Consider the following 25728-nt stretch of genomic DNA (forward strand, 5'->3'; position numbering starts at 1 on the left):
AGCACTCCTTTATCCCAGACTAGAAAAGATCAAGCACATGGAATTTTCCACTTCTGCCACAAATTCTGAGAATCCTACAATTAAATGTTGTTACTCTTGCTGAGTCATACAAATACCCAGGAATTTTTGTTCACAGTAGACTTTGATTCAGAGTTCATAAGGTTCATGAAAAGGTTTGATAACAGGTTGGAAAAACCTGCTATTCATTCCTTCTCTCAAGATTCTCTTTGTTTGTTTGTTTTTGAATTACTCATAAAATTATGAAACAGTTCCAGAAAGATTAAAGAGGTGGGGATGGCCCTCCTTTTAACTGATAAACCTTTGAAACTGAGCCCATCTTGGGAGAAAACAAAAAAGGCATGACACAGCTCTCCTATTAATAATCAACTTGAAATATAATATTTAATGTTCTCAAGAAAATAACAGAAAGCCTGGCATCCAGTTAAATGCAATTTATTTATAGTGTGGTTTTCAGCAGTGGTGGAAATATGCTGTGTCAAGAAAGCCCCCGTGATAATGTCTTCAAACCACATTAAATTCTTCTTTCATTTAAGTTTTAAACTCATTAAAACTGGTTTCATATACAACGCACCTTTAAATGTCAACAACTTCAAACTGCCCTTGAATTGGAGATTTAGCCCCCACGTATAGGCTTAATCATCTCATGTTTTTATCATTCTTTCAACTGCATTTATTAACACATTGTTTACTCTGTTCCGCATTTTTTGTCTGTTGTTTGTGTTTTTGTGACTCATTTTTGTTCTCAGGTCTTTCCTGACAAAGACATTAATCTCGCTGATTAAAAAAACATAGGATCAACGTAGGGATTTTGAAAGTATTCTAAAGGTTAATAAGTAAGAAATAACTTGTAAAAGCAAAGTATTTCCTAAAAAAAATGTTTGTGTATAACGAAGTATATATATGTGTGGCAAAAAACAACAACAAAGAGACAGGTTCTCAACTCACACCACAGCTGCCAGCAAGACCAGAGGGAAAACAGCTGGTTTACTTGGGAGGGCTGGTCGTAACTGGATTTACTGCTTTTTTTACACAATTAGCCAGAATTTACTGATTAAGCACAAAAAACATAGTATTCAGCTAAATTTTATTATATAGGAGCAGTTCACAACAACAATCATCTGAAGGTTTTGCTGGAGTAATTTTCCACAACATTTACCTTTTGTTTGTTCAGTTCTAGCAAAAAAAAAGCCCAAACCGACAAGAATTTAACCGCCACCGTGTCACCATCTGAATGTATTTTCATATGATTGCAATTATGTGGGTCAAACCTTAGAGGGATTTCCCTACTTGGGAGTGACCTTCACAGGCTGTAATGAGAAAAGAAGACATGCCCTCTTTGGGTGACGATACATTTAAAAAGGCAGAGTGGTAAAAAGAAAGACCCTTGGGGTGTTTAAATGCTAAACAGGCAAAAACAACCCTCCACGCTCCTCATCTTTTGATCTGCCACCTTTTTAAATGGAAAACAGGTCCAATTAATTCAGCATAATATAACCTAAGTCTGCCACCCAAAGACAGATTTAAAGGTTGCTGCTGTAACATTCAAGTAACCCCCAGTCAATTCGTTATGACAGTTTTTCAGTTTTCTTTATTTATTCGTTCATTTTAAAAGATACAAAGGCCAAACACAAGGTCCTCTTAGAAACACAAGACTGGAATAATTTTTTTTTTTTTTTTTTTTTTTAAAAAGCTTCAAAACCAGCCAAAATTCAGAGGTCAACAGTCAGTAACTCATAATACATAAAACACATCAATATCATCAGTTTCTTTTTGATCAATCAGAAAAAAAGCCAGAACAGGGGAACAAGATATCTATAACTTCAATGCTGATGACTATCTAGAAAAAAATATGTCACCAATAAAGTGGAAACTTAAACTGAGCAGCTATTAACCAATAAAACACATGCAGACGTGGATAAGAGGGCTGACTGCTGCCTGGAATCATCTGCGATAATAAATACTGTACAGTGTTTGACACCGACATCTATCCGCGACCTCTCAGTGGCACTGCTGTCCCCTCATGCATTTTTTAGGGATCCTGAATTAATATTTATTGTCATCAAAACTAACACAGTATAATATTGCACAAGCCCATAATTCATAATTCATGGGGTGGAAAGGTTTAGAATACTGTGACAGGGTGGCAGAAAGCTGATGATATGGAGGCTTGTGTCATGTCCAGTGGAAGCGTTAAAATCAGCTTTAATTTGGTATCTTATCAGCAGGGCTGCAGCTTTGAACTGGAGGCATAATGCTGGACCCAAAGTAAATGATCTGCTGCAAACATTAGCGTCTACCAATGCAGGCAGATCCCAGTACAAACGTACTGCGTATATGAATGTTAAACCCAAACCCCTTCCCCCCTACACACGCACACACACCACTTTCAAAACTCAGTTTAATCCAACAGACACTGAACTGCAAACTTGATTTCTCTGCTGCTTACCTCTACACATAACAGCAAAATCTATGTTTGTTCTTCAATGCACAGCACAGTTGTTTTTTTTTTGGTTTTTAATACTTTCAAAACACGAACATCAAAGTGCCATAAAAAAGTGAAACTGTGTGAACACGACTAGAAGCAGGGCCGAGTGAGTGAGTGAAAGAGGAGAGCTCAGTAGCATTTGCTGTACATTTGGAGCAGATCTACCTTGACCTGAGACGACATCCATTTAGTTTTAGGCTTGCATCTGGTAATACATATATTTACTGATTTAATACTGTTATTTCAGTAAAAACATAAGTTGAGTAGGGGATCCAGATCTGAGACTTTTATAACCAGAACACAAATGTGACTTTATACAAGTAAAATATATCTGCTATAGCTAATAACACATGAAAGACTGCAATAACTGTAAAAAAAAAAAAAAAATTTTCTGAGTGATCTTAAACGTTTTGAAAATTTTATCCCCTCTAATGACTGCAGCATGTGTTTGAACGATTTGCAAATAAAGAAAAAAGTGTTGTTTTTTTCTTTCATATATTAATTACCTCTTAATTATCTTAAACCTGTTGTCTTTTGTTTAAAATATCTGATCCCGGGTGTCTCCTCAGGTATTTTAGATCACAAGTGAAGTGACTCTATAGGTTTGTAATGATGGAGACTTAAACACATTTTATTCCTCTTTCTGTTCTGTGTGTCAGCACCAGTGCACAATATACTAGATTTTTATAAATACAACAACAACCTGAGGATGTGCTGGCAAAAAAATATGTGTGGATTGCATCTTTATTTGAAGCATCCAGGTCAAGAATTTACTCTTGTACAAAAAAGGAACACTATTCTGTTAGTGGCTGCTATACTAAAGCTTAGAACTAGATATTAAATAGATATTAAACATCTTAAAGCCGCCCTGAAAAAGAAACAAAAGGTAACAAACTAAGAATTTTACTCTTTAAACCACTGGTGAGAAAGACTAGTACTACTCTAAGACTGACCTTGAAATTTTCAGTCTCACCTTTTTTTTTTGCCCAGCAAAATAAAATATTACAAGCTTTTAGTTTGTTATGAGTAAATTTGGTCGTTTTTTCAAATAAAAATACATTTTAAAAATCTGGTTATTTGCCAATATGTTAATCATATATTAATTATTAGATATTATGTTCAGATTAAGTTTTGTCCATAACCCTCAGTGTAACTTCAAAAGATAATATATATTCTGTGTTTCTTCAGGGGAGCTCAAGGGTTCATTTAAAGGACATGTGCAAGTTGTTTTAATGGAGCGTATATACATCACCAGCTGTGGGTCTCGGAGGTTCCATGTTCCACAAAGAACTGATTTAAGATCAGAGTCCAGGTAGCACCAACTGGTACAGCAGCAGTCGTGTTACCCCTGACCTCAAACACGGGGATTAGGGACACAATAATTTTATTTATATTTTGCCAATAGATTGGATCATATCTGTCCATAGATCTGCTTCCTGAAAAGATCCCAGATTTGGTTCAGGTGGAAAAGATGAATGATCAGTTCAGGAAACAAAAACAGAGGGCACACGTGGACTTCTGGTAACACTGGTTAGGGGCAACAACTCCCACCTCCGGCCAGCCAGGGTTTAGGTCGTGGTGTGCTACTCTGGTGTTTGCTGCCCTCTAGGGCTGAGAGCAAGGCAGTGCAGGTGTGGCTCAGCAGGGAGAAAGAAAGGAGGGAATTAAGAGGGAAGGGAGGAAAACAAAGAGAGGGGAAGGAGGTAGAGAAGAGGAGGTAGGGGGGGGGCAACGCTACTCGTCACAGCCCAGAAGCTCCATTCGCAGGGTGATGTGGTCATGCCACTCCCACGGCAGGATGCGGACGTATCGGCCGTAGAACGGCGGCTCAAAGATGTTCTTTTTATGAACGTTGTTGTCGCTGTTGCCTGGGAAAATCTGAAGAGAAGACAGTGATTAATTAACACAACAGTTTCACATGTTGTTGCAACAGTAAATGTTGATTTTAATTAAAACGCCCTTAATTTACTGTGTAAAGTTATTAAGATCCATTAAGATATTTTAGTTGCAAAAGTAAAAAAGGAACATGGGCTCTAAAACCATTGTCAACATAAAATAGAAAATTCAAAATGAGATCATAAAGCCATAAATGTTTTATTGATTAAATCAGAGCCACGCCTCAGTGTGACCTAATCTGGCCGTATACTGCCTGCATCTGCAGATCAATTGATTTTTCGGCTGTAATGGAAATGAATACACACAGAAGACTAATCAGTCCCAGTGACAGCATAACTGGCTCCAGATGCAGACAAGTACATCAAATACAGATTTCGTTGTTATTCAGTTTTTTGCTTTATTTAATTATTTACTGATTACAAAAAACACATGGTTAAAGTAAGAGCTGTTTGGGTACCATGACTGGAAGGTACACAAGATTAGGCAGATGGTTTTAATGCTGTGGCCAGTCTAGGTGTGTTAAGTTTTACTCAGTAATTAGAAGAACATTTAAATTCATTTTGTTCCCCTGTGCTGTTGGACCGACCTTGTCTGTCTTTGTGGTCTCGTCCTTAACTATGGTCCACAACTGTCCATCATCACTGTGGGCGACTTTGAAGGCTGTGACAAACTGGACAGAGCCAAAGTCTTTGGCTCCCTGTGTGATGATTCCTGTGATCCTCTTGGTAGACTGAAGGTCAACCTGAGGTCATAGACAAAAAAAAAAAGAACCTTTACATGAGTAGAATGCATTAAATAAAAACCAGTGTGCAACTCTGGCCAGTCTTCTCCCACCTGTATCCACTCAGATCGGTTGTTGGTAGCAGCAGTCCAGGCGTTGGTCTTGCCCTGTTTGTCCAGCCGGGCGTAGTGAGGGTGCCAGGTGAAGGCCTCGATGCCCCAGGTGCGGAAGGTGCTGGAGGCTGTAATCTGGCGATCAGACACCAATCTGGACTTCATGCCCATTGGCTCTGAACAACCTGAAGCGTTTGAATACACTGTGGAGGTGAGACCAGGCAGAGAAGAAGAGACAAAGGAAAGAGAAGAAAAGAGGAATGGAAAGAAAGAGAAAGAAAGAAAGAAAGAAAGAAAGCATGATAGACAGAGGACGGACAGGAAGCAGCCCAAGGCCAGCCAGTGATGCGAAGCAACAGACAAATGAGCAAGGACAAAATGTGGGTGTTTCTCAACTCTTTGTTGCGGCTGGCTGGAATCATTTATATTTCATAATGTACTGTCCTAACCCTTAGACCAACTACATTTCTTCTACAAGACAGTCTTGCTATTTAGCTGCCATTTTAGGCTAACAACATTGGGCTTTTGTCTAAATGAATGTTTTAATTTCATGGGGACATAAAATCATATACTTGGAGTGCCTGGCTCAGCTCACCAGAGCACTGCCATGTTTGTTCACACCAAGGATAAAGCAAGCTAAAAAAACACTACATACACTTGCCTTCATCTTCATTATGAATACTATTAGTCATGCCCACCAACCCGCAGTTTAAAATTACATGAGCTTCAACTCTGAGCATGCAACAAGATGAATGGCTTATTAGTTTTTTGGTTTTGCTTGGCCCAAAGATTTCTACTTTTCTTTGTTCTATAACGTCTCTGCTCTTACCCAATCACACCTGAGGCTGACAAACACCCACTGGATGAGGAGAACATTAGGTTTTACAGTGACTGGAGGTCCACAGTATTCTTACTTTATGTAATTTTACATGTGCAGAATAAAGATCTTAAAAAAAAGAAAAATGTGTGGAGCTCAGTGTAATATTTAAAGGCTGTAACAGACTTTTTAATGAGTGATGGGTTAGTGGAACAGCTGAGCATGCATGTTAAATGAACAGGGGTCAAAGCTGCATGAAAAATATTTAGCACAAGCAGCTGAATATTAAAACAGCATCTTTACAGTTGAGCTGATTCACTCAACAGCGTTGAAGCAAGTCAGTGAATGTAAAACAAACAGTGCTAGATTAGGTAATGAGCATTTTGCATTAAAGTGAATGTGAAAGTATTAGTATGTTGTAAAGTGATTAAACCAAAAACACACGCTGGTCGAGATCTCGTGTTACACAACTGTGGAATCATGCAGAAACTGAAGTTCAGTGGAAGAAGAACACACACTGATAAGAGACAACAAAGAGAAACAGATGTCTGACAGTGCGACGAGGCCAGCAAGACTGAAGGAACTACACTGGCTTATGATAAAAGGAAAAGAAAGATGAATATGCTTCTACTGAAATACAGAAGACTTCAAAGAACCACATATTACATCAGCCTCCTGGGGTGACAACATTGGGACGATGAATATGATCAGTCTTTTACCAATTAGCATCCAATATGTTGTGGTATATATAATCATATGGTTTTAATAAATTCTTTAGGGAACATCTTAGACTCAGACAGCACACAGCTGCGTTCAGAGCTGGCAAACAGTATTACCCTGCGCATGACATCGTTTGATCATGATTAACCGCTCAATGCAAAACTGAAATAATTAGTGACAAAACATAGGAGATAAATGCCAGCAGAAAAAAGGCTGTTGGATTTCCCTTCCTGAAAACTTCCTCCCACATTAAGCCTGCATGTTAAAAAGCTTCTTTCAGTCACTAACAAACCTCAATAAACTGAGAACCTAACATGTGTGCGCGGCATGTGTACAGCGGATGTTTTCTTTGTGAATTTACCGTTGAGTTCACAGCCCACCAGCTCCATGCGCAGAGTGCAAGCCTTACGACACACAACGGGAATGATGCGGATGTACTGGGCAATGATCGGGGGGTCAAAAATGTTAGTCTTGGTGCCGTCATTGTCCATGTTCCCCACAAAAACCTAGGAGAGAGGTGGGAGCAAGCAAACTGTGTCAACTGCACCATCAGGTGAGTGTTAGCAACCATTGTTAGCAGCTTTGTGACCTAACTTCTGCTTTCAAGCTGATGCAGTCAAAAGTGTGGCATTATAGTAACCGTAGAGTATTACCAGATTTATCTGTGTGATGTGTGATATATTATTTATTTGTAAAGGAAAGTCTTTTATCACTGTGGAATCTGTCTTGTTTGGAACAGTTACTGCAATTCTAATATAAAGCAATGGAAAACAGACTTTTCAACTACAATACTGTGTGTTTTATTCTTCTGTTGCCTTACATAGTCTTTTCTCTGTCCATCTGTTCTGTACATGGTGTATGTCCTGCCGTCCAGGCTGGAGGCCACCTTGAAGGCCTTGATAAACTCAGCTGTGCCCATGCGACTGGCGCCCTGTGTCACAATTCCTGTGAAGCGCATCTTTCTTTGCATGTTGATCTGGAAATGTAGAAATGGATGATGGTAAGATGAGTCTCCCTTCCCTTTAAATCAAATAGTTTTCAAAATCTCAAAAACATAAGAGGTAAAATGAAGCAGTCCAAACAAAAAGCTCTGCATACTGTGAGAATATGTTAAAAGTTTATGATTGAAACGCATTTGTTCTAAATCTCGATGATTCCAGACCCTAATTTCTCACCAGCCTTTATTTATTATTGTCAGTCTACATGGTCAGTTTTCTAACTGCCTGCGTTACACTCATAATCTACTGTATAACTATTCTCACTTGTATCCATGGGTTCTTGTCATGTGCAGCTGCACTCCAGGCATTAACCAGTCCCTTGTTGTGGAGGCGGGCAAGCTCAGAGCCCCAGCGCTGCAGGCCCAGTAGGCTGTAACGGACTGATGAGGCTGAGATCTGTGACTCGGCAATGCCCCCTCCCTCCATGCCGAGAAGAGAAATACAGCCTGAAGAAAGAGCCTGGGGTTAGGTTAAAGTTTATTTCCATTTAATTTCTGTTTCTGAGATATGGAGCTGAATAAACATTATGTCACAATGCAGTCTTCACGTTCTTCACGTGGTGTGAAGCCTATGAGATAGTTTTACTTTTACTACGCCTCACTCCCCAGTATCATACCAGTCTTGGGGTCTGATATGTCAGCAGTGCTGCTGCCCTGCGTGGCTACCTGCTGATTCAACTCCTTCACAACCCCAGCATCCACCCGTACTAGTAATCAACCTAATTTACATAGGTGACATGTCTGTGTTGGTAATGTAATTGGCAGCTAGAGGCCAAACTCTATAGAAGATTTTCTGCTGTTGCTTTTTAATTCTTCACTTATAACCAAAATTGTGTTTTCTTTGACAACAAAACTGAAATTAGTTTATTATTTATTTATTAAGTCCAAGTGAATGTCTGTATTAAATCAGTACCAACAACGCATTTCTCAAATATCATATTCAGAAGAATTGGCTCAAGGGATGAAGAACTCCCCCCAAAATTCTGCATGTGACGGTTACCAATGGAGAGGCATGTAAAAAGTCAGTATCTGGTCTCACACACGTGATGTGTATGCATAACTTTTACTAACCTGAACCATAAAATCATTAGGGATGCAGAGCACTGAATCAGCCTAATTGAACAAAGTATTGATTTCGCATTTTGAACAGACCATCTTTATGTTGAGCATTGATCATCATAAAACCCCAGCAGCTTGGCCACCATCCCCTATCCTCTTTAGTGTCGTGCACTTCCTTTAATCACAGTGCTTCTGTTACATTAGCATAAATAAAACTAAGAAGATATGGAGTTTTTTTTATTGCCTCAAAGCATTTTGTCATACCAAGTGCTTGTCTGACACTTACGAAGTTGGCAGTGTTTTCCTACATAAGGGGAAGGGCAGTGGCATTTGAAATCTCCATCCAGGTCTCTGCAGGTACCGCCATTCTCACATGGCTGTCCAGCGCAGTCATTTACATCTACAGGGAGATAAATCACAGTCAGTGTTGTTACAGGACAGGTCAACTATAGGTAAGTTTAAAAGCAGATTACGGTTAGAAGTGTGAGTGAGCTGCATATCATGCTTGAGAAACAGAGTTCAATATTCAATCATCTGATTTGCAGTAAGGTCACCTCATGCTGTGCCAGCAGAACTGGAGCTGTAGAGAGGTTAGTGAGACGAGCTTAGTCCTTAGTCAGAAAATGACTTGATAGATATATTTGACATCAAAGAGACTACTGCACATGAGATCGTGTGTTTAAGGTGTAGATTATAAAACAAATCTCCCAGAAGTAAATGTGTCTTTATAGGAAATCTCTGACTCCATTTCTGGATGCTCAAAGTACAATAGATGATCTTCTGGAGAATCATTTCAGTGCCTTGAATGTGTTCATTTTGCTGTGATTCTTTGCATCACCTCTTGATGGCACCCTTACAAACATTATGTGTCCCACTTAAAAACTGTAGCACAGAGAGGGGGACAAATCAGCAGAATGAAAATGGGACTAAACTCCTTTTCATCTCACCCACCACAACTGTCAGTGTGATTAAACTGGCACTGAAGGCACTCTATATTGACCACATTCAGGACCAAGGCACGAATGATGCTGGTTGTACAGATGACTGCACACAAAAAGCAGAATTTCAGACCAAATCTCTAAAGCTTTAATCCTGAGTGCTTGTTATTACGCAGGGAAATGCACGCAAACAACTCAGCACATTGATGTAATGTTTCTAACCAACAAACACGCACACACAGCAGCATCTTCCTGCCCACATGCTCTCTCTATAAATAGCTCTGTGTCCAAACATTCATTTTCAAACGTCACAGGAGGAATATAGTCATTTTGAAATGTGCATCCGCAAACTCTGGATAATGAGGTCCACAGCTGTGACACTTCTAGCTCGGGGAGTTCATGCTACATCACATAAAACTGACTATTTTAGCAGCTGAATATTTTAAACATCAGGCCCTGCATGTTGCAAATAGGCTCTTTGATCTCTTTGTTGTTGTGAAAAAAAAATGTTAGCAGCTACCTCTGTCTATATCCAGGCATGCTGGTATTTCCTGTATCAGAGCATTTTTATATTTTACTAGAACAAATTATTACAGCATAATTGTTTTTATTATTATTATTGTTGTTTTATTTTTTTACATGCACTGGATCGTTACAACATTTGAAACTACAGAAACAGAAAAAAGGAAAATAAAATAAAATGTGTAGGACGAATGCAGCACATGGTGTATGAATACTTGCACTTTGCTAATTCATGGGTAGAAACAGTCAAAAGTTAAAGGTCAATCTTCCATTTTTATTTACTTTAAAACTTATTTAAAATCAGACAGCTGTTTTCTGGGACGAGAGGCTTTGTGGGGACAAACTGAGTTCTTGTCACAAATAAGTGAGATGATCTGTGAGGTGTCAAAGAAAACAAACCAGACAACATTAGTAAGACAAACTCTTGTCAAGTTCTGAGGAGCGTCAGCTGGTGGCCCTCCTCCTGTAAGAGGATTGAGGACCAGGAGGACCACACAGCCTTGTCAGATCCAGGCGCTAATCCATTTATCCATCTATCTGATAAAAGGGGGAGGAAAGAAGAGAGGGAGAAAACAGGCAAGGGAAATGTTGCAAAATGTATGACCTGCACGACTAAAAGAAAAACAATACTGACTGTCCTGTGTGTAGTAGCATCTCAGTATCAGCTAACTGTTTGTACATAGATTTTAGTGGGACGAGTGCGTGGTAGCTAAACAGGCCAGCTCTCTATGGCTGGGATCCAACAAACCCTATCACGTTTAAGGGAAATGGCACACTACCACAATATTTAGAGTGTCAATATCTGTCTCAGCATGAAGCGAAAACCAATAGAGATCTCACGTGGCTTGTTTGAAATCTGACCCTGATCGAAGCACAGCCAAGGTCCGCTGGCAGCGCATGTGGTGATCAGCAAACCTGTCTGCATCCTGGATCTGTGCTGCAGCAGGGTGGGATGAGGTGCCAGCTTGCATCTGACAGTCCAAACCTGCTTTGGAGTTGCTCTTTTAAAAGTGTCATGTCTCCATACCTCACAGTGTGAGACTAGACCCTACAAGGTTCTCAAAGTGAGCTCTGAAACTAAATGATTGATGTGATTTTACAACAAAACAGAAACCCTTCTCCACAAAGACAAAGAGTAGCAACACACCAAGGACGTTACTTAAGAACCTTCTGAAACTTATTTATATGAAACTGCTAAACTCAGTATAAATGCTAGCAACTTTCGACCTTATGATTTTTATGAAATTTAGCACAACTATTAAACAGGACCAAAGTCATTTATTCAAACTAAAGCCAACATGAAGTGACAAGATTACATATTTTAATCACTTCTCATACTGTTGCCATGGTACAGTAACCAAGAGCTGCTCTTAACCCCAGCGGCATTATTAAATTAAAAAAAGCTGAAATGTGTTATTTTCTGTGTGCTGTGAACTGGACAGACTGTTATAGCACAGCCTATAATAGATCTGACCCACGATAACACCAAAGCTTCTATAGTGCAACATTTTACTATCTATATCACTGCATCTCCACACTCTTGTATGATGTATTCATTATTCATGACTTCATGTCCTTGTGGCTTAAAAGAAAAAAGAAAAGAGAAGGGGAAGTTTGACGGATTTCAAGGTTCCCTGCAAAACCCTTCTAAAGTTAGAAGTAATCTAAAGTTAAACACCACATTATATTTACATATTTACACAAATGTGGTTGGTGTACTTTCTTGGGGATCTCGGGCAAAGCCACTCGACTCACTACAATTTCAAATAAAAACACAGCAGGCTCCTCTAATCTATCATAACTTCATGGGTGAATGCCATAAGTCTAGTTTTTTAAAAGCCAACTCGCTTAATAAAATTTTAAGTATTACTCAAATATGTATACTTATTTAGTGGACGGAGAATGTTTTACTTTTGACAAGGAAATTCCTTTTAGTTTAAAAATAACTTAATGTCAAGAACTAATATAAAAAAATACATAATTTTACTTCACTTCATCCATCCAAGCTGTAATGTCTTTATTTTCATGGAAGCAACCTCTATGGTTAATTGTGACTACCCACCCTTACTAGTCTGTTTGTTTTTTACCTGTGAGGCTTCAGCCTCTTATCAAAACACCTGACAGCTGTGTCGTGATTCTTAAGATCATGTAGTGATTCCACATAAGCTGCTTTGAGTTCCTATTAGGTCAACAGGGCTTCTTAAATGCAGACTGTAGAGAACCAATAAATATATGCTGGGCACAACAGAGTTCACGACGGCACAAACACACATGAAACACACACCCTGTATTCCACAGGGGGCACGTGTCCCAGACTGTCCGCACCACCACATCCTGGGAGGAGTTGAAAACTCTCCCAAAACAAATGAGAGATCAGAACACTCATAGACACACCCTTTTCTGGCCTCCGCACTGATTTCCAAGAAGTCGGAATAACTGTTCGGAAATGTGGGATTTAAAGACTGTAAGAAGAAAAAGACTATTTCCCGTACTGTTTGCATTAATGTGCTTCGGTCTGAAGTGAAAAGCATTCAACATCCTTCTCTCTCTCTCTGCATCTCTATACCCCCCCCCCCCCCCCCCCCCACACACACACACACACAAATTCTGTACAACCCATAAAGGCTTTTAGGCCAATTTGACAGGACAATCAGAACTGCTGCAGTCAGACCTGAGTAGTGAGTGTGACATTGTAAGGAGGGCAGACTTAATTCACTGTTCCGCCTCCATGTTCGCTTTTTCACCCGGCAACAGAAGCAGCGCTGACGTTGCTAGCACTCAGCATGGACCGCCACTTTCTGTTGGCTAGACTGGCACGAGGGATAAACCATGTGTGTGTGTGTGTAAGTGTATGCTAAACAGTCTGTACATGAGATCATGAGCTGCGTGCGGCTGTTCATGTGGGATGTGCAGCCCACACGTGATTAAGCTGTTTTCCAGTAGATTTCTTGTTCATTTGATGTGTTTCTCAAAAGAATTTTAGGCTGCGAATCTTGAAGTGGAGTTGAATGGTGCCATTTTGTACCCCCCATTCCCCGATCAGCCAATCTTCCACTTCTTTTCTGTTTCTATTTATAGTATTTTTTTTCCATGCAGTAGTTTGTGTGAGAACATCATCTCCTACATCTGGCTTCCAGTTTGCTGACACCTGCTTGTCAGGCTTTGAGCTTGACTGCTTTCTGATTAGCACCATCACTCCAATCACAGACTCCCATGCATTACCAATCCTATACAGCCTCACATTTCTGAATATTTTATTTTTCTGAAGTTCTGGCCTCATATTTCTGTCTGAATGTGCAAGTGTAAAGTGAATGTGAGAATGTTGGCTAAATGTTTAACTACACTACATCCCTGGGTTCACCACAGTCACCGGTTTTCTTCTTCCAGACTCCTTCTGCTTCACACAAACCATAGGAGCTGGCTGCCATGATAGTTACTCCTTGCCCACACACACAGACATATTTTAGAGCACTTAAACTGTCAAACAAGTCATCAGAAGCTGTAAAATGAGGTGGACCTTTATGACCCAGCAGTCCTCAGGGGGGCTCTCAAACAGACATGGTCAAATAAATTCCACTCCTCATTATCCCTGAGGCATCATCTAATTAGTGTAAATGCCTGCCCCATGGAGGGCTCATACTCTGGCAGCTTAGCTAACATTAACTGCCAAATGACTTGTGAATGTATAGATTTTGATGAGCTGTGATTTGTGGTTTTTGAGGGGAAAAGAAAACAGAAACAGATTCCTTGGCTATGGTTTCTTAAATGAAAAAAAGAATGTCTTGAACCGAAATACACTCTGGGGACTGTAAATTAAAATAGATGAGAACTTGGAAGCAACCTAATTGACTCAGCGGGAATGATGCACAGCTTCAATGATATCTGAGCAATTGTTTTAGTATAACAAGACCCATCCCATCAGGGTGGCTAAACTGATTAAAAGTTGGTGGATCTAATGCTAAAATGATATCACTGCTGTTTTTGTGGTTGGCCTTGATTCATAAAGGACTATTTGTGCTGAGTTAGAGATAATGCTGAACTCAGCGGTTCCTTGTCTATAAGTGTATCTGTGAATGTAGCCAAATTCCTCAGCCTCCACATGCAGCCAGAGTGAACAGAGAGCAGTTGGATCCAAGAAGGAAAAGAGATAAAAGTGCAGCAAACACTCCTGTTTTCACTGTTACCTTTCTTTGAATTTAAATCTGCACCTTGGACACCTAGGACAGAAAAGCACACAGGTTCACACAAAAATACACTTTGAAGGTCTGACTTGCAAATGAGCTCTTTGAGCACGTGTGGTAACTGTCACTCTGCTGCCTTCTCCTGCAAACAGTAACCATCTGTCTCTGTGTGCAGGGGTGGAGGCAGCTGCAGGAGCGCAGCACGTTCCCATCCTTGTTTCGACTCTTTCAGGCTGACCCTGTTTAAAGCAACCTGGTCTGAGTGACGTCTGAAAAAGGATGACAACTGTCCAGTGGCCAGCAATCACAGCAGCTGTCTCCATGTTAGTGTATCACATTACACTGATCAATGTGGACGTCATTACACGTGCCAGTTAATGGCATGGCAAAGTATGTACTGCTGGTAAAAAACAAACAAACAAACAAACAAACAAACAAACACACAATAGTAGCACAGTGGCAACACTGAGACTTAGGTCTGCTTATTACAATTTTCTCCACAAGTAAGCATCAGTAGAAGTCAAAAACTGTTCCAACACCCATTGTTTTTCAATTTTCATTCATAGTTGGCCTTCATTAAGTAGAGTTATTACACTACAGCAGCTCTACAAGGCCCACAAAAAGCCTGCCAGTATTTTAGATTTGCAACCTACAATAGTCAAAAGGGAGCACAAACTTACTGTTCTGGCAGTGAACTCCATCAAAGCCGGGCTGGCATTTGCAGACATACTCGCTGAAGACATCACCTCGGCGGGACTGGCCCGTCACCTCACAGATGGCATCATTCTTACATGGATTGGGGTTGCAAGGTCCTTTGGGTATTGAAAAAAAGAGCCAAGTTTAACAGAGTTTAAGCAGTGTTCTATGTAATTTTTTATGAAAGGGGTTTAACCTTGATTTAACAAAATTAAACTTGGGCTTCTGAAGTGGGGTATGCCAGAAAATGTTTAAGGAAAAACTAAGCAGTAAACTGTGAATCAGTCATCCTGCAGAGGCATAACATACCAGACTCAGTCTCATTGCAGGTTTCTCCAGAGAAGCCATCAGGACAGATGCAGATGAATGGAGACCCTGCCCCGGTCACACAGGTCCCACCATTAGTGCACACGTTCACCTCACAGAAATCACCTGCATACAGAGTGGAACGGTGGCAAGTTGAGTACTACATTTAAAATAAACTACTCTGCACAAGAACTGATAAAAAAGTACGTTCTTCTAGTGGGGAAATTGAATTTGATTTTTTTTTTTTAAATGAAGCCAGCGGTGGTTTATTTGCTTCATTTCACATTTATAAATGCTTGACAGTTTACTTTTTCCCCTCAGCAAACATCTGATATCTCCAGGAGAATATTTCAGGACAGAAAATATGCTCACATACAGTAGGCAGGTTTAGCATTGGCTTTATGCGTCTTTACAATGAAGAAGCTATCCCTTTTTCACAAAGGAGTAGCTCCACATGTTAACATATTTTTAATAACAGATGCCTTCCTGACACAACCCCAATTGGATTTTTTGGTCTCGTCTTCCTTACAACAGGGATCCTTCACTGTTAGGCGTATGTGCAAACCACCACACTATGGAGCCACTATACATGTTTTTACTAATATTAAATTTTTGCTCATTTTTTAGCATTACAACTATAGTCTGAAGCCATTCAGTAAGAGTGTAACAACAATTAAACAACTAAAATGATGTTGTTCTGTTATCATATTTCCATTCTATTCCCATATTGTGTTTCTGAAGAGTACACACCATGCTGCAGGCTGGAAGTGAGGGTTTTAAAAAGCTGAGTAAGCCATCACTACATTGTAAACACCACACAAACACTGGATGCTTCTACCAGAGTGTAACTGCTGCCGAGCCTGGACCTGACAATCTGGCTGCTCTCTGGGCATGAGGGAAATCATGTCAGTTAGTGCTCGGCGGAGGGGAAAAAAGAAACAGAGGGTTTGTTGTGGCGTTTTAAGAGCATCATGACTGAATCAGGTCTGATTCACTCGCAGAGTTTTAGTCCAACAAAAAAGGGACGCCTCTAATTCAAACTATGTGTTACGTCTATTTGAGAATTACACCAGTGAAAAAAGTACAGTGAATTAACAATGAGCAAATGGGTATTTTACTTCCTGCATGCTCTATCAAAGCGCTTTTTCCTCCTCCTAAAGCAAACTTAGCGTGAAAGCATCTCACACAGCCATCAGCCCTTTATAGGGTTTAAATAACAAACCACATGTAATGACAATTTTCTGCAAATTGATACATAGTATTTTGGAAATCAACTTTAAAAATTACACCTCTATATAGCTATTTTGACACTTCGAATAATACAGAGGAAGTCAATGATTTAGCATCTTATAACACTCAAGAAGACAGAGATGCCTTTTTAAGCAAACACTTTATCATCATTTAGATAATTGTTAAGGAAACTGAGGTTGGACCCCTTGGGACAAACTAGTGGTTTAATCACCGCAGAGTCTGCCATACAGGCTAAGAAAGGAGTTCTGACCCTGTGTTTTGGAGGAGGAAATAAATATTTTTCCCCGCCTTCTAATATAAAGTTAAAGAACTGCATTTTAGCTATGCTGAGGGTATAATTATCATAGGCCACAGGGCCATAGCTAAAAATGGTATCTTGGAGAGACTAAATTTAATGTGCAAGGCCGCATGCTTCTAATGTAATCACACACATCCTTGGTTGTTCTTAAAAACAAAAACAAAACAAAAAACAAAACACAGAGTAACTTATTCAGTGCAAACTCTAGCCAACGTCGGAAGCACTACTCTTCAATGTGCACAAATGAATATCGTGTAGTCTGAGTATTGTGTAGTCACTTATGACAATATGGACCTCATTTGTTATTACCAGCAAACAGCACTGAGGGAATTGCAGGAATCAGATCCATTTTACAAACATCCTGTTTGACTGTTTATCCATGAAGTGCCCAGCCCACAAATATCCCGGGTTATCTGTGCTGTAGCCAGTGTCACGGCCCTCGAGTGCTTTCACATCTCGTGGGATTCTTAGGAAACAGGCCTGCCTGGCACCACTAACAAATCCTTATCAAACAAAGTTGCTGCCTGTTTATCTTTGGGAAGGAACACATCCTCCCTTCCTCTGGAAACCTAACAGATAAAAATGAATAACAAAATATGTTTACAAAAAATCTAATAAAGTTTGCAACAATCGGCATTTTATCTGTCTGTTTGTGGTATGACTTGACTTATTCAGCTGAAAATCTGCCTGGGTGTATTGAGGAAATGAAATTAATGACGCATCAAGTTAATGTGGTCCGCAAAGAGGCAGTGACCCAACCTGAAAAAATCCCTACAATGACACCGTTGTCAGTAAAAGTCACTTTACTGATGAGTGAAATGAGTGAAACTTTTGTTGTTCACGCCTATTCATTTTAAGTATAATGAAATTGAAGAGTCACAAAGCAAACAAGTCATGGCTCTGAACTTAACCAGTTATAGTACATATTGTTATATGCTGTGCAAATGCAACCACATGAACCCCAAGCTCTGTTATACTCTTCCAAGATACTTAAAGCTTAAAAATATGTTTAAGTAAAAGTTTTCTGTACTACAAGAGTACAGATATAGATGCATAATATTTGCTACAGTTATTAATGCAGTGAAAAAACAAAAAAGTACACCACTTCTACAAGTACCCAACATGGTGCCCCACTAAGTCTAAACCACAGTGACAGATCAGGAAGGTATGTGGAGTTATGTTTGGCTGGAAAACCCATTTCCACAGGGCATTGTTTCTCTCACTTTTTATGAGTCACTGTCTGTGCCTTTCCCATGATGCCCCAGCCCTAGATTGAGGTCCAAACAGTGTGACTATGTGATAAGTGTTGTGTTTGCTTGGGGGGGGCACCAACAGATATTTCCCACATCACAGAAGGAGAAACCTTTACAGTTAACCAGCAATCTCAGTCAATCCTCTGTACCCTCTGATCACAATACAATTCAGATGGATAGACAGGAAAGAAAATGAGCACTTAACAAGGATGAGAAGGCTCCACAACAAGGGACTTTTTGGACTTACTGCATTTAATGTGAACCTTGAATGAGGAAGAAGACAGAGGAGTCATTTGAGGACATTAGGAATGTGGTGGACAAACTGAGGACACTTAATGAGTCCACATTAAAGAAAAAGAAATTGAGGTAACATAAAACTCTGGCTTCCGCACTGATGTCTGATCCATTTGTATTCCAAACTTAATCATTTGTGAGGACTGCACAGAGCATGCCATTTGCTGTGTGCACAAAATACACATAGCCAAGGGCAAAAAGTTTCTTTCATCCGAATTACCCCTGAGCTATCAAAGGAGACTTGGAGAAAAAAAACAGTGGTGCACAAAACATAATACACTTAGACAGGTTAAAAAAGACATTAAGGAATTACCTTATTAAATGTATTCAAAACAGGAGCTATCTGCAGCCAGATGGAAGTAACTTGACTGTGGTCTGAGGGGTGATTAGTCTCATAAGCTGTATGTTAAGTGCAAAGAATGAGCGAGATCTGTCAGAGGTCAGGGGTTTGGAAGTCAATAATCTCAAAGGCAATGTCTCCATACTGTTGATATGCATGGTGAGAACAAAAAAACAGAACAGAAAAAAGAAGCGGACATGGGAAGTTGTTTTAGTGCAGGACAGAATGCAGCAAGGCACTGATACCAGTGTGTTACTGACGATATAACAACCTCATTTCTGGACCCAGGCATCTCCTGGACCGTGTGAGGCTCACAGCATTTCAACATGATGCTGTCAATGTTTCACTGTGGATATCATGCTAATACCAAACCATGCAGCAACATATTAACGACCTCATGTTGTGGATCTCAGACGTTCTCTGTGGGGTTTTTTGTTTTGTTTTTTTGTGTTCTTGCCATATGCCATAAGCACTTGTCCACTGTGGACCCTCAACATGTAGTTCTATTGAGAACCCTCCAAATGTTACTAGTATTTAGTTTTCTGGCTTTGTTTACATGCAAAGTTATATAAGTGCTGTACTTTTTATAAAAAATACTTAACCTTTACATCAAAAACAGGCTCACCTTCAAATATCATACAAATCTACAAAAAACTGATTTAAATACAATCATCTTTACACGTTAACTAACTGGTTCATTTACCGTTAACGTCTCATGCCACTAAACCTAGCAAGCCTTGGTTTACTTTACTTTACTATAACACCTAGGAGAACAGCTACGCTGATTGTTCTAATGGAGCTTAAAGAATTCAGACCATTTTTTAAACTTTCAATGGCGTCTCAGTGCTCATTTTCTATTGGGAATTGGAGGACCATTTGGACTCAGAAATGGCTAATGGTGTTGGTCTTAACAACTGGACTGAAAAGGTCCTGTGGTCTGAAAACAGCAAACATGCTGTACGCTGCTCTGACGTCCACACACTGGCCTGCCAGGTCATACAGGCTGGCAGGCCAGTGTGGGAACTCAGTGTACCAGAAAGAGAAAAGCTTACATCATGTCCAAAAACACACACACACACACACACACACACACACACACACACACACACACACACACACACACACACACACACACACGTACACGTCCAGCCCTTGTTAAAACAGTTAAGGATGTGCTGAACTATAATAAAAATTCCTGTAGTACTGAGTGCTCAAGGAGCAAGCAGGGAAAACCTAAACACACAGGAAGTGGAAGGTCCTGTGATAACCCAAGCCTTTTCAATATTAAGAATCAGCGGGACTCCAGCTGCAGGTGAGGTTTCTATAATCTGCATTTGCTATTCTAGAGCACAGCCATCTGCTACTGCTCCCAAGAAAACAACAACGAAGGCCAGCCGCTAAAAATACACACTCAAACACACAGGCACACACGAGTCATGCACCATCAACAAAACAACACGCTCGTCTGTAGCTGACTACAGCTGAAATAGAGATAATAACTCCATAGTAACAACAGTCTTAACTGGATTACTCATTGGAGATGTAACCTTTGTGGCAATGCTGTCAATAATTTGGCGTTCTTTTCTCTGACCATATGAATACAAAAAGTTTGTGTAAACAACTCCTGATCTTGGATGCAAATCCCATCAATTTTCTACTTGGCTCCAGTGCTGAATGCACAAAAGACAGCGTGTAAAATATTCAGCATGGCAGATTGGAAAGTGGGGCGACAGACACTAATAACGTGTCCCGAATTAGATGATATTCCATATTGTTATGAAACATTGATTAAGGAAGCTATTCAAAATTCATATGGAATTTTAAAAGAAAGAAAGAAAGAAAGAAAGAAAGAGCCTGTCCTGTCCCCAAGGGATTTGGTGGGAAAAGGAATAATAAAGTCGTCACATGCTGAAGCAGACAGCCGCCCAAGGGGAAGACCCAGAACGCGCAGATGGTTAGACGGAGCTTTGATATGAATGAAGATTTCCGTCACACATTCACACACATGGAGATGAATAAACTCCAAAAGCAAAAAAAAAAAAAAAAAAAGGATATAGAATATATAAAATCTGACAGATGTTGTCCTGCAAAGCTCTGTGTTGGACCAATGCACAGCCATGCCAGTCCCCTAAGACAAAGTATGTGTATAAAACACGGATGTAGCTTCTGAAAAGTGAATCAAACTGAACTGTCTTAAATCTGTACTTTTTCATGGCCACCATGGGAGAAACTGATGAGTTTTCATAAATATTCCCAGTCCTATAGAAGTCCATGGGAAACACTTTCCTGGTGAGTTTATATAAAAGCAAAAAAAAAAAAAAAGAAAGAAAATAGTCCGTCTATCCATCCAGTAAATTTAGTTATGCTCATTCTAAAAGCCAAAAAGTTAGATTATCCAGGGTATGCTCACTGGGTAACAACTTTTCAATCACAAGTTGTTAGCCAATAACAACAACAACTAACTACTAAGTAAGTAGAACCTTTTTAGCAGAGTCAGACCAAAATATATGAAAAGGTAATAAATCCAATGTGCACTGTTATGAAAAGCTGTTTCTTTTATATTACTATTATTATTTCAACACAACAATACAGAAAAAGTGAGAACGGGCTGGAAAAAGATACTTGGGTAAAAGTAGTAATGATGTAATCAGAAAGTGTGTAAAGAAGTCCAGAAGGTCAATATACAATAAAAGATATTCCATGGGCTATATGTTCTTTAATACAAAATAAGATGTTAATAAATATTAATAGCAGAAAAATATTGAACAATTTAAAAAAATATATATATATATACATAAATAAAAACAATCCTAACTAAATTATTCAGGAAAGTCTCTTCATTTTTTTCTGAAACTTCGAAGAAGGAACATCATCACTTTAACAGGAAATTAAACTCCTTGTTGAGATCAGATATCTCACATTTAGTAAGACCAATATCTACCTGATCTATTAGCAATTATCTCAGACTCACAAGAAAATTTGTAAAAGGAAATTATTCATACACACCTGCCAACATGCACAAGTTATACACATACACACACACAGTGTCCTGGCTATATTTAGCCCTGGTTCCGTCAGCTATCCTAAGTGGTCTTGTCATGAGAAAAAGATTGCCTCAGCTCTGACAGAACTCAATTTTCCACTTGTCTTCCATCAGCAGCTAATGAAGAAGACAACCAAAGCACAACCTGCTGAAATGAACCTAATCAGGTCAAATGCAGAGTGGGAAAAATCCACTCAGCTCTTATTATGGCCTCTAAACATTTTGCATGACACAGCAGCAACAAGTCCCCCCCCCCTTCATTGCTGTCTGTAGCAGAGATTTGAGCAAGCGCTGGTGTGGGTGGAAGTTCGCTGGCACGCTAGGATCTGGAAAATTGACTTCACATTGTGGTTGGGTTAACTGTACCTTTTCTCCGCAGCTGTCCTGTCTGTCAGTCTTGAGGACTAAGAGAACACTGAGATGTGCACTTCACTTCATTCATTTCAGTTTTAGCAACAGACATAGAAAAGTTCATGAAACATTTGTGCAATACTGCACCTGGGATAAGTAAGAGGAGTTGTTTATTATCCATTAATTTCACTATCCTTCAAGTCTGAAAAAATATGGTTCTCTTAACTACCAAACAGAACATATCTTCAATTATGTCTTGCTTTTTCCACAGCATGTGTTTCCACACAATTGATGAGCGAAAGCACTAAATCTACAAAACAATAAAATAAAACTCACTAAGAAGCACGTAAGCACAATGTGTAGTTCGGATGTTATATTATAAGCAAAGCATAATGCATAAAGTATCTATTATAGGATTCATGTTGGCTCGTCACCAAACACAAGCACCATAGACACAGCCAAGGCACACTCTGTTTCTTCTGGCTCAAAACAGCTATTTGAGGGGAGACTTACACATAACAGCTAGTTCAGTCCACCTTCAGTAAAGCGAATGAGTCTTTGCTACTTTGACAGGAAACAAAAGTGTAATTTCCTGATATTTCTAACTGTCTTACAAAGAAAAGCATGGTTTATGCATGAGTAAACTGCAATTTAAAAAGTACAATGCTGGTGATTTACCTCTGGCTCTGAACAAAATCTCTGGTGGGTGTCAAAAGGCAGGAAAAACTCTTGACACAGAAGCATTAGGCAGATAGTGAAACCATGACAAGTACAACAGTCATGCTATACTGTGAAAAAAAAGTAGCCACTTCTACGCTTCTATTTTCAAATCAATCTAACTCTGTTCTTTATTAGTTTATTTTTATGCTTTCCAACATATTTTCAAATACATCTGTAAAGAAGAAGAAACTGCTTTGACCTCTGATACTGAGTTTCAATCCCTCAGGAGAACTAAGCCAATGGCTCACTGACAGCTGAATAGACTATAAATCAAAATGTTTAATCTGGAAAGCAATGTACTATTACACAACAGTAATCCAAGTTATGAATTTCCCTTTTTTTTCAATATGCAAATGGTGGAAAATGATCCTTTTTTTTTTTCTTCCTTTTTTCACATTTGGAAAATACACCATCATACCAAGGAAAACACATGTGACTCCTTTTCCATTTGTGTGTGAGCAGAAATGGAGGCAGTGGAAGTCAGGCCATTTCAGCTTTTGTCCATCGGCCTAAATGTGTTTGATGCGTGGAGAAGCAAACAAAGATAAGCGCCAATGGCATAAGGTTAACACTGGATAAGTATAATAGCCACCGTAAGTGTGTGTATGCTTCTCTTTTTTAAAAAAAAAAAAAAAAAAAAAAGGGGGGGGGGGTGTCAATGCGCACATGAATGCCTCCAAGCGTTGACTCTGTAAACCATACAAAACCTGGAACACATTTAGATCTCATCAGCTACAGACGGTTAGTTGTTTTTATGTGATTATCCTTACAACTGCAATCCTCCCGTTTCACAACCAGCCAGTGTCCCACTCACCACATTCCCACACGTCCTGTCCACTTATTCATGGATCGCTTGAACTTGGACCTACAAATGCCCACAGCTCCATTATTCTGGCGATGAAGTGAAGGCACCACTTGTGCCGGGGTGTGATTAGCGCGCGCGCACACGCACAAAAAAAGGGGGGAGATAGGGGAAAAAAACTCTGATGTGTCAACAACTAATTTATACTGTGTAAAATCAGAAGTGACGAGAGGGGAAGCAAGCAACCAACTCAACTGAAACAGTCACGGTACTGGACGCTGTGGGCTGCGGTCTGAGCAGTAAGGGCTGTTAACAGTAAAGACTGATAGTAATAGAACAAATGTTAAAAGAGGGAGAGAGAGAGGTAACTTACCGTTTACCCCAAACACCAGACAAGCTGTAAAAAGTTGCAGCCAAAGGAAAAACCGCGTCTGTTCGTTCATACTTCTTGTTTTTATCAGCCGTTAAATAGCTGTAGTTTGTTAGTTTGAAGGACAACTGTACGGTTAGAGTGCAACGACAGTCTGGACGTTGTTGCTACGGCGGCTCGAGCTTGTTGTTCGGCTCTTACTCCCAGAGAGCAGGCGTGGAGAAGGAGCACGTGTACCTCGGCTCTCGGCCAATCGCAGCCTGGCATTTAATTGTAACCCCGCCCCCCGTTTAAAAAAAGTCACTAAGAAAAGTAAATTGATCTGCTATGGAAACAAAAGAAGCTTTTATAGCTAATGGGCTGCACTATACCTAAATTTGATTTCATTCAATTTTTCAATACCCAAACCTTGAGGGGAAAATCATTGTTTACATTTTAGTAACATTCTATTCTCTGTATGTCCTGTACATGTGGCAGAATTGACAAATAAAGTTGACTTGACTTGACTTGACTTGATTTATGTATTACGAAGGTGAATAGGTCTGCCAGTCCTTTCCAGTGTAGTAAAATGCTTTTCTCTGAGTTTGAGGGACATCACAGCACCAGGAACCACGCACCTTTATTTTGACTTCAGATATCAAGCCAACAGCATTAGTGAACTTCAAGAACCAACTTCTGATAGCATCACCTTTGGCCACCAAAAGGACGTCCTTAAAATCACACTCTTCCCTTGACAAACAGTTTGATTACATTTTCACATTGTATGAGAGTTACAGCTAACAGGGACAAAAACAGCAACGCGTACTGACAGAAAAGTTCAGGATATACTCAAGAACTCAACTCATTATTACTGTTGTTGGACAGAAGTAAGCTCACTGACACTTTGACCCAAATTAGACTTCATCAAAACGTTTTACAGCCTCCTCCAGAGTAAATAAACATGGACACATATTGACAGCTAAGCTAAACAGCGGTGGCCAGAGTTGTTTACCCCACAGAGGCCACTGTAGCTAGGATGATTCAATTCAATTCAATTCAATTTATACAGTGCCAAAAAGTCACACAAAGGTGCTGTGTATTTTAAGATAAAGACCCTACAAAAATACAGAGAAAACGAGGTGACTTCCTATGATTAAGCACTTGATGACACTGGGAAGGAAAACCTTCCATTTAACAGGGAAAAAAAACCTCTGCCAGAAACCAGTTTGAGGGAGGAGCAACCGTGGGTTGGGGGTGAGTGAGGTGAACTGGGAGGTGTAAGAAAACAGAATGTATTTTACTGTAATCTACATTCTGCTGAACTCTAGTGGTAAGATTTTACTAACTTTAACAGTTCAATCAGCATGCATTAGCATCATTTGGTTGTTTTATGGCTAAAGTCAGATTTGCTGTATGTGAATTCATTATACATAAATAACAGCTTTATATGATTACAACAGGATGGATAACAGATGGGAAAAGGAGCTATAATCATGTAAGGCCTAGACCACAGCATTAAAAAAAAATTCCATATGAGTTTTTGCTTTAATTGTAA

General features: G+C 39.6%; 1 protein-coding gene across 4 annotated transcripts; it reads right to left on the reverse strand.

The window, feature by feature from the left end:
- Window positions 1–1088: 1088 nt before the first annotated feature.
- mfge8b (milk fat globule EGF and factor V/VIII domain containing b) lies at window positions 1089–24396 on the reverse strand. 4 transcript variants are annotated; one of them, XM_084934091.1, is made up of 11 exons: window positions 24198–24396; window positions 15476–15598; window positions 15151–15282; window positions 14474–14506; window positions 9116–9229; window positions 8036–8217; window positions 7594–7749; window positions 7135–7279; window positions 5237–5421; window positions 4989–5144; window positions 1089–4384 (listed from the first exon to the last, which is right to left on the reverse strand). In XM_084934091.1, the coding sequence occupies exons 1-11, from the start codon at window positions 24265–24267 to the stop codon at window positions 4241–4243; spliced, it is 1440 nt and encodes a 479-aa protein (XP_084790217.1). In that variant the 5' UTR covers window positions 24268–24396; the 3' UTR covers window positions 1089–4240. The 4 variants fall into 4 exon arrangements, with proteins under 4 accessions (XP_084790217.1, XP_084790216.1, XP_084790220.1 ...); XM_084934090.1 differs by having other exon boundaries at window positions 5237–5439; XM_084934094.1 differs by lacking the exon at window positions 14474–14506.
- Window positions 24397–25728: the final 1332 nt, after the last annotated feature.

This window comes from Perissodus microlepis, chromosome 7 (assembly GCF_051167445.1).
Source record: "Perissodus microlepis isolate ML-2025 ecotype Zambia chromosome 7, ASM5116744v1, whole genome shotgun sequence".
NCBI classification, from domain to species: Eukaryota; Metazoa; Chordata; class Actinopteri; order Cichliformes; family Cichlidae; genus Perissodus; species Perissodus microlepis.